Source organism: Gymnodraco acuticeps, unplaced genomic scaffold (assembly GCF_902827175.1).
Source record: "Gymnodraco acuticeps unplaced genomic scaffold, fGymAcu1.1, whole genome shotgun sequence".
Taxonomy (NCBI): Eukaryota; Metazoa; Chordata; class Actinopteri; order Perciformes; family Bathydraconidae; genus Gymnodraco; species Gymnodraco acuticeps.
In genome coordinates, this window is record NW_022990036.1 from 131,904 (window position 1) to 142,563 (window position 10,660).

Genomic DNA, 10,660 nt, shown 5'->3' on the forward strand with positions numbered 1-10,660 from the left:
GGTTAAAGCACCCAGATATTGTTCTAAACTGTATTAAAGTAAACAGGTATTATCTTGAACTGTATTGAAGTGAACATGTATTATTTGGGACTGTTTAAAGTAATCCTATATATCTAAACCTTCTTACTTACACTCCATGACCCAGAGTCCCTGACACACACACATACACCTCCTCCTGTCTTCATGCAGCACACACACATAAACTCCTTAACCCAGATATCAGCAACACACACACATATGCCTCTGCTTATCAGCATGCACACACACATACACTTTCCCTCACTAACACACACACATGTCCTTTTTCCAAGGATTCTTGCTGGGGCGAATAATCCCAAGCACCAATATATCGGTGTACAATGTTTGATACCAATATATCTGTGTACAATGTTTGATTGTTTTAAAATAATAGTTTGTGTGAAACCTTCCCTGGGAAATTAAAGGAGTTAACCCAGGTATAAGATAAAAAGTGATTCTGACCTTGTATAGTTCCGATGCTGTCATGCTCTGTTCAGAAGAAAGATACTTTTTACCAGAACTCTAATTCGTTTAGGAGTAAAATGGGACGGAAGAGCCGACACATCTCCACCTCCAAATATGTCCATATATACTGTTGTTTCTTCATGCAAAGGGCCCCCTGTTTCTGACTGGCTGGTCCCGATACCTGTATCGCACAGCAGAACTGGGAGTCCGGAGTACTCTGTAAACTTGTATTGGTGTTTTTTACCATTAAAATCAGATTATTGTTATAACTTTATGCCGGTGTGTTGAACTCCCTCTTTTATCAATCTGACCAGGCTCATCTAATGGACGGCGCGGAGCACAGGTGGGCTTTGAGCCACCACTATTGTGTCTGCTCCTACAGAGCTCTGCATGGTCAGACAGCCTCCTTTATCTCTGACCTTCTACAGGGCTGTATCACTAGGAGGTCAGGAACGTCTCATGATCAGGGCTTGCTGGATTTACCTCACTACAGACTTTAAAGTGAAGGTGACGTTTGATTTGAAGTCTGGACTTTTGATCTTTGGGAGTCGCTCCAGTTAGACAGAAGTGAACACTGTTCAAAAAGAAGCTCCCAGAGCACTGGAGCATGGTGCTGCTGATGCAAAGTGTCTCTCTATGGAAAAGCTCTGACTGACTCCAACAGGGACCTGGATTATTGATCACGAGGAAGAAGATAAAGAAGATGGACCTCCCCTGGGGAAAATTCTGTTTCCTCTCTGTTTTCCACACACACACATACACACACACACACACACACACACACACACACACACACACACACACACACACACACACACACACACACACACACGCACATTACAAATACATAGGAACATACAGGAACATGTGCCAGGGAGCACATGGGGGTTCGGTGCCCTGCTCAAGGGCACTGCCGCCCAGAAAGGGTCAGGGCTCACTTGTTCTTTCCAAAAAGTATTTTTCAATTTCATATAATTCACTCTCACACAAATCAATGCTCTCTTCCTCCACAACAATCTAAAATAAAGCTTTATAAAATGACAATGATTTACATTTTGCCCGATTGATTAGAGAGTTTTTCTTAAGAAATTGCTTAATTATATGTACTTAATTAAATATTTCTGTTTTTTAAATGTATAACAGCTCACAAAAAAAGATTCAATACTTTTCCATATCTTGTGAATTTGTTTTAAAAAATGTAAGCAGTTATTATATAAACTGGGTAAACTGTGGATGTGTTTGGTGAGTTTGTTTGTGTCAAAGTCAGAGAGCCGTGTCTCTCATTGAGAGGTTTTTGTACGGCGGCTCAATGACTTTGTATCACTGTGGTACACGTTCGGTGGAGGAACCAGACTGGATGTTGGAAGTAAGTCAAATGTTAATTTATAAGAGAAATGTCTCTTTTGTTGTACTTTTTATTTAGCAAACTTTGAGAAATAGTTGCCTCTCCATGTCATTGAATAAATTCTTCTCATATATTGTGCACTGAGAGGCTAACTTTACTCCAGCAAAAGACGTTTAAATGTTTTCATGAGAGTTAAACTGTGAACAGAAAATACATCATTAATTCCACCTTTAATGGTGAAGTAGCATCTTGAGGGCTGGTAGGTTTAGTTCAGTGTGTCAAAGTCAGAGAGCCGTGTCTCTCTACAGTGGGAGGTTTTTGTACGGCGGCTCAATGACTTTGTATCACTGTGGTGGACTTTTGGTGGAGGAACCAGACTGGATGTTGGAAGTAAGTTTCTGCACAAAAACTAAATATGATTTTGTTAAGAGACGTTTTAATTATGTGTTAGAGTGTTTGAGAGATAGATTCTTATTATTTTAATTGTAACTTTTAAGTAGTATTAGTATTCACTTTAGTATTTCTCTTCATCATTGAGCAAAGTCAGAGAAGCTTTTCTTGAAATGTCTTTATACATTCACAACAAACTGTCATTTAAACAGCTTCAAATGTGAAAGGATAAAACTGCAAATGTTCAAATAATTTTTTCTTAAACTTATTTAGAATTTTCTATCTCGGTTCTCCCTTCTGTTTTCGAATAAATTAAGAATACAGTTTTTAAATACAGATGAACAGTAAAGATATTGACGGATATTAAAAAATTGTTGAATTATTTCAGACATTATTTTAAAGTTTGTAAAACTGTGATTGAGATTCACATTGAGCACAATTGATTGCTCCATTTCCTGTATTTGTTCATTTATCCACTAAATAATTTAATAATGGTTTGTAGAGTTCAGGTTTTGGATGATTTGAACAACAACTACTTAAAATGTGTTCTAATGTTGTACTTTATTTCCAGTGTAGTGTGACATATTTCAGGTGATTCTGTGTGAAGTGTCTCTCTGCTGATTTGCATGAGAGGCTTCTTAAAGGGAAGTGAAACAATGTGTGAGTGAGAGACTGATGGAGCAGAACCAACATCTGACAGAAACTCCTTAAAGGAGAAACGCTCTCACAGTAAAGGTGTCCCTGGTTGATTGACAGCTGTGTGCTCCCTGTCCTCTAATCTGATTGGTGTCTCCTAGGTGATGTCCGTCCCACCCTGATGGTGCTGCCCCCCCTCCAGAGAAGAGCTGCAGCAGGGGAAGGCCACACTCATGTGCCTGGCCAACAAGGGCTTCCCCTCAGACTGGAGTCTGGCCTGGAAGGTGGACGGCAGCAGCAGCAGCAGCAGCAGCAGCTGGGAGGAGAGCAGGAGCCCCGGGGTGCTGGAGAAGGACGCCCACTACAGCTGGAGCAGCACCCTGAGGCTCCCTGCAGACCAGTGGAGGAAGGTGGGCTCTGTGACCTGTGAGGCCACCCAGGGCACCCAGATTCCGCTCTCAGAGACACTGAGGAGAGACCAGTGTTCCCAGTCCTGAGCTGACTCACTGGGACTCTGCTTTCTCTCTCACACTGCTCTCAGTCTGCTCTCTGGCTCTCAGGACATGTTTCAACATCAACCTGTTTTTGCTTTGTCAATGGTTTCAACATTTTAAATAATAAAGATGAATGTGTGTATTTTAAAAGTGGTATGTCTTCTGATTCCCTTTCTCTAAAATATTATATAAAAGGAACCTCATTCACTTTAATTCACAAAAGATTCATCCTAGTTTTATTTTTGTTAATCAAGATTGGTACCAATAACCATAGCATGAACATTTTAATGGTAAACCGCAGAGCTCTCTCTTATCACTAATGTTAAAGTAAATCCATGTGTGATGTTCATGTGTTGTTAAACTTTACCTTGAATATATTCTCAAAATCTGAATCAAAAATATTTCCAGGATTATAAAAAGCAGTAAATGATCTGCATAAAGTTAAATAACATGAATCTAAATTGATATTTTACCTATCTAGATGAAACATTACATACAGTACTACAGTCTCTGTCTTTTAGCAGAATTTAAACGTTGATTTTTCAGTACTTGAATTGAAACTAATATTATACTAAAACAAAGCTCCTATCGTCTTTTCCTAACCACTACTCCATGACGTCTGAGGGAAACGTCACCGAGTTAATGAATAGTGGTTTTTATGGTGTTGTTTTATGATTTATGAACCTGGACAACAGTGAAAAATATATTATTCATTAGGTTGGAATTGAAATATAAACGTAAATTGAAACTTATTGTTGCTCACATGTATTAATCCACATGAATCCCAATACGTATGATTGTATGAAAATATTTTAAAGTAAATACAATTTTGATTTATTATAAACTTGTTAGACCTCAACCTATCACTGTGTATATCACCAATCAAACGTGTTTGATCAAGTTTAAGAAACCTCAACTCAGTAAAGACTGAGCAAAGTTGACTTTATTTGATAATTTTACAGTTAAAAAGTAACATTCATATTTTGTCTTTTGATTATTATAGTGTTGAACGTTCAAAGCCAATCCCTTTGGCAAGTTACAATATAACTTGTAAAATGTTTAATAAGCACCGTAACTTTCATGATATTTAGTTCTCGGTCTCGGTCGGTTGTTTCCGTGAACGGCCGAATGTTGTGTCTAGGTTAATGTCGCGGCCGCAAGGTATTGTGGGACAACCTTTTCTGCTTTCCTTTCCTAAAGGAGTGTTTCCTAATCAAAGGAATGTTTCCTAAAGCTAAAGCCTTATGTTGTTAAATTAATGTACAATGAACTGTAAAACAACTTACCACTATGTACCTCTGTCAAGGATCTGATTAGAAGGATTGACTATACAGTGACGGGTCCTAAAACCCGGAAGTAAACTCCTTCCGGTTCCTTCGACAAAAAGCAATGCAATTTCTCCATAGGATTTTGGAAAATAGCTCGAAATAAGTTCTGTGGTTGACACACATTTAAGAGACGGATCACTCAGCCGGATAATATCCACATGTCTACCATACTTTTATAATTTTATAATCATAAATCTATCGATTAGATTTCAAGCAAACATGAAACATTACAAATGAAGCATTCACTAAATATTTCTAAATGAATCTATATTAATGTATTGATTATCGGTTCAAATGTTACTTAGAATATACATTTGAAAGGGACGATATTAAAGAGTGGTAATTAAAGCTTTTTGCAAACTTATATTTACTCACAAACAACAACAAAACATTACCTTAATAATAGCAATTGTTTGCATGCTGAAAGTGTTATTTTGTTATTAGTTTAAAATTGTATATTAATCAAACATATATATATATTTTTATTTCTATGCAGCTGTTCATTCGGATCACTTCCTCTTTATTGGAGGAGGTTTTTGTACGACGTTGTATCACTGTGTGAACGGGACGCTGTTACCCTGCTGACAATAATAATCTCCTGCATCTACAGTCTGAACTCCAGTGACGGTCAGAGTGAAGACAGTCCCAGATCCACTTCCACTGAAACGATTTGAAACTCCAGTCTGAAGAGTTGTAGCAGAATAAACCAAGAGTTTAGGAGCTTCTCCAGGTTTCTGAAGGTACCAGTGAAGGTGAGTACTAACACTTGTACTGGCTGTACATTTGATAGAAAGAGTCTGTCCTGGAACAACAGACAGAGATCCAGGAGACTGAGTCAGGAGTGTTTCTCCTGATGAACCTGGAAAACATGAAAACAGCAGAAGGGTTATTGAGACAAACAGCGTGCAGAAAGATGATCAACACCCAAACAGAAGAGCATCCTCTCTTTAACATGGAGAACAGATGGAAGAAGGTGCATGCTGCTTGTCTCAGTGCTTCTCCATCATAGCAGATCATCATGTTGGGGAACCTGGTTGCATCCTGAAGCAAAGTTTTCAGAAGAGAGTCTCACCCTGAACAAGGAGCCCCAGGGTGGCCAGCAGTAGAGTCAGTGACATCATCATTGTGCTGCCGGCGTGTCAGTGGCTCTGAAAGGTCTGGACAGCCGCTGATCACCTCTGGCCTCTTAACGTCTGGGAGCAGAGAGGCAGGACACATATGCAAACACACAGAGTCAGTGAAGTGTAGCTGTCCTCAAACAGCATGGTGTTCCCCCCTCAGTGCTGACAGCATTCACTGTTTCATGTTTCACTCCATAATGGGCTCTCAAAGATTACTATGTCGAACACAAGAGAAGACGGTTATTGATACAGATTGTTAAAAGGTTTCACACCAGAATACAAATCCAGCGATGCAAGTTTTCTTATCCAGTAGCTACTTTAATTTACATGATTCATTTTCACAAAAATGTAAAGTCTGAAGTCGGCAATTCATCCTTTTAGTAAATCTAAAAGGAGAGTGGCATTAGACAGAATAATGTCTTTAACAGCTGATCACATTATGGTCATTAAGATGAAACAAGGCAGTTTTATATGATGTAAAGATGAATATCATTGGTGGGGAATATAATCGTATGATGAATATACTCAGAGAAGATACCTGAGATGCTGATGCTTTTCTTTCATCTCCATAAAGTTGTATTATTAAAATTCTCAGATGCTCCTTTTTCCTCATCTGTTCAAATGTACTGTCTGAAATAGGGCGAACACTTTAGATCAGACATTGACTGTTGAGCAGCATGAAGTGTTGTATTCACATCTGTTGTTTACCGTTTACATTATTTGTTAAGTTGAATCCCAATGTGCTTCAAGCTAAGCTGGAGATGATCATTTACAGATTCATTCGTCCATTTAAACTGTGTCACTCCATTTCTTCTTTACTTTCACAGCCATCACTCACTGAAATGTCCAAAGGACTGTTAAATGAACTTTGACCGGCTCTTTGAAAATATCTCATGTAACAGCTTGATTTGTATTCATGGCTCCACATTAAATAAAGAATCCAGTTTAAGATACTTGTGATCCCTTTTAGAGCTCTGCATGGTCAGACAGCCTCCTTTATCTCTGACCTTCTACAGGGCTGTATCACTAGGAGGTCAGGAACGTCTCATGATCAGGGCTTGCTGGATTTACCTCACTACAGACTTTAAAGTGAAGGTGACGTTTGATTTGAAGTCTGGACTTTTGATCTTTGGGAGTCGCTCCAGTTAGACAGAAGTGAACACTGTTCAAAAAGAAGCTCCAAGAGCACTGGAGCATGGTGCTGCTGATGCAAAGTGTCTCTCTATGGAAAAGCTCTGACTGACTCCAACAGGGACCTGGATTATTGATCACGAGGAAGAAGATAAAGAAGATGGACCTCCCCTGGGGAAAATTCTGTTTCCTCTCTGTTTTCCACACACACACACACACACACACACACACACACACACACACACACACACACACACACACACACACACACACACACACACACACACACACACACACACACACACACACACACACACACACACACACACACACACACACACACACACACACACACACACATTACAAGTACATAGGAACATACAGGAACATGTGCCAGGGAGCACATGGGGGTTCGGTGCCCTGCTCAAGGGCACTGCCGTCCGGAAAGGGTCAGGGCTCACTTGTTCTTTCCAAAAAGTATTTTTCAATTTCATAATTCACTCTCACACAAATCAATGCTCTCTTCCTCCACAACAATCTAAAATAAAGCTTTATAAAATGACAATGATTTACATTTTGCCCGATTGATTAGAGAGTGTACTTAATTAAATATTTCTGTTTTGCTTTTTAAATGTATAACAGCTCACAAAAAAAGATTCAATACTTTTCCATATCTTGTGAATTTGTTTTAAAAAATGTAAGCAGTTATTATATAAACTGGGTAAACTGTGGATGTGTTTGGTGAGTTTGTTTGTGTCAAAGTCAGAGAGCCGTGTCTCTCAGTGAGAGGTTTTTGTACGGCGGCTCAATGACTTTGTATCACTGTGGTACACGTTCGGTGGAGGAACCAGACTGGATGTTGGAAGTAAGTCAAATGCTAATTTATAAGAGAAATGTCTCTTTTGTTGTACTTTTTATTTAGCAAACTAAGAGAAATAGTTGCCTCTCCATGTCATTGTATAAATTCTTCTCAGATATATTTTGCACTGAGAGGCTGACTTTACTCCAGCAAAAGACGTTTAAATGTTTTCATGAGAGTTAAACTGTGAACAGAAAATAAATCATTAATTCCACTTTTAATGGTGAAGTAGCATCTTGAGGGCTGGTAGGTTTAGTTCAGTGTGTCAAAGTCAGAGAGCCGTGTCTCTCTACAGTGGGAGGTTTTTGTACGGCGGCTCAATGACTTTGTATCACTGTGGTTGACTTTTGGTGGAGGAACCAGACTGGATGTTGGAAGTAAGTTTCTGCACAAAAACTAAATATGATTTTGTTAAGAGACTTTTTAATTCTGTGTTAGAGTGTTTGAGAGATAGATTTATATTATTTTAATTGTAACTTTTAAGTAGTATTAATATTCACTTTTGTATTTCTCTTCATCATTGAGCAAAGTCGGAGAAGCTTTTCTTGAAATGTCTTTACACATTCCAAACATAATGTCATTTAAACAGCTTGGAATGTGAAAAGATGAAACTGCTGATTTTTCCTTAACTTATTCTTATTTTTCCATCTCGTTTCTCCTGTTCTCAAATAAATTATGAATACATTTTTTTATAAACAGTTGAACAGAGTAAAGATAACGATGGATATTAAAAAATGTGTTGAATTATTTCAGACATTATTCTAAAGTTTGTAAAACTGTGATTGAGATTCACATTGAGCACAATTGATTGCTCCATTTCCTGTATTTGTTCATTTATCCACTAAATAATTTAATAATTGTTTGTAGAGTTCAGGTTTTGGATGATTTGAACAACAACTACTTAAAATGTGTCCTAATGTTGTACTTTATTTCCAGTGTAGTCTGACATATTTCAGGTGATTCTGTGTGAAGTGTCTCTGTGCTGATTTGCATGAGAGGCTTCTTAAAGGGAAGTGAAACAATGTGTGAGTGAGAGACTGATGGAGCAGAACCAACATCTGACAGAAACTCCTTAAAGGAGAAACGCTCTCTCAGTAAAGGTGTCCCAGTGTCTGCTGATTGATTGACAGCTGTGTGCTCCCTGTCCTCTAATCTGATTGGTGTCTCCTAGGTGATGTCCCTCCCACCCTGACGGTGCTGCCCCCCTCCAGAGAAGAGCTGCAGCAAGGGAAGGCCACGCTCATTTGCCTGGCCAACAAGGGCTTCCCCTCAGACTGGAGTCTGACCTGGAAGGTGGACGGCAGCAGCAGCTGGGAGGAGAGCAGGAGCCCCGGGGTGCTGGAGAAGGACGCCCACTACAGCTGGAGCAGCACCCTGAGGCTCCCTGCAGACCAGTGGAGGAAGGTGGGCTCTGTGACCTGTGAGGCCACCCAGGGCACCCAGATTCCGCTCTCAGAGACACTGAGGAGAGACCAGTGTTCCCAGTCCTGAGCTGACTCACTGGGACTCTGCTTTCTCTCTTACACTGCTCTCAGTCTGCTCTCTGGCCCTAGCTCTCTCTCTTCCTCATTCATGATCAATTTTAATCAAATTGAATGATTGCAATACTTCAATTTTCATTATTGTAATTATGTGTATGCCATTAAAAAAATAAAGCAAATTAAATGTAAAATAATCAATGGACTTTTTTTATAGAAACCTTTGCTTTATCCCACATGTTAGAAATACAAGCTTTTAACAAATGTAGGATCTTACTCGTGGTTTTATTAATCCACTTTTGAATCACATCATCTGTTGCCATTTATCCACCGTTTGAGGCTATTTTCACCCGAGGTAAGCTAAACAACTACATAAATATATTGGTTATAAAATGTTATTCTCTTTTGCAAAACAACATGCTATCTGGCGCCCTCTTCTGGTTAGTAAAACAGTCATAGTATAGTATGTCGAAAATATTGTAAAGTCATTAAAGTACGTTCTAAATGTAATTGATATGATTTATATAAGTATAAGGACAATTCCATGACAAATTTCATAATATGTCATAACAAGTACACATATTTTATTCCATTAAAAACCATTGTTATTGTATGAAATGAAAAGTCACATTTCAAAAGAAATCCAAGTATAGTTCGTCAAAACATTAATATAAAAGTCTACAAAGTGTTTGGATAAATGTGAAAATTATACTATAGTATGTCAAAAATATTTTTAAAAAACATAATCGGAAGTCAATCACAGAGTATAGTTAGTATACCGAAAATATCAGACGAAAAATATGCAAAAAACGACATAGTATAGCCTTTCAAAAATAAGCTTAAAAACAACGTTGTTCAGTTTGTCTAAAATATCATAAAAAAAGGTTATGTCATAAATGTAAACAGTTTTAGAAAAAGTATAGTAATCTGTACATTTGCAGAAAAAAGTTTTAGTTTTAATGTGTCAGAAAATAAGTCATAGTACGTTTGACATTTCAGAGAAAACTACATACATGTTGAAAAAATGCAACATATATACATAGTCGACAGGTTGTACAGCAAAAAGAAATAGATGTAAAAAAGAAAAAATGCATGTCAAAAACGTTGAAAAAACGAAACAGAATAGTATCTAAAAAATATATGTTGAGTATGTCGAACATTTATTATTACAGGTCTCCCTTGAAAAAGAGATCGATGATCTCAATGGGACCACCTGGTTAAATAAAGATTTAATACAATTCGAAAAAAAGTATACATGGTATATAATGTCAAAAGTTTTAGAAAAAACTTTAGTTAGTCGTACATTTGCAGAAAAAAGGTTTAAAAAATGTGATAGTATAGTATGTAAAAAAGTCACACCAGTATGTCTTGAATATCAGAATAAACAACAGTGTG

The 10,660-nt window shown here is 38.0% G+C and overlaps 2 gene segments (V, D, J or C); one reads left to right on the forward strand and one right to left on the reverse strand.

Moving 5' to 3' along the window:
- Nucleotides 1-5,175: 5,175 nt before the first annotated feature.
- Nucleotides 5,176-5,895, reverse strand: LOC117545368. The segment is given in 2 exon segments: nt 5,176-5,535; nt 5,749-5,895. Coding segments are annotated over 2 exon segments (360 nt in total).
- A 1,765-nt stretch (nt 5,896-7,660) lies between these two features.
- On the forward strand, nt 7,661-9,462 carry LOC117545366. The segment is given in 3 exon segments: nt 7,661-7,669; nt 7,718-7,793; nt 8,959-9,462. Coding segments are annotated over 3 exon segments (405 nt in total).
- Nucleotides 9,463-10,660: the final 1,198 nt, after the last annotated feature.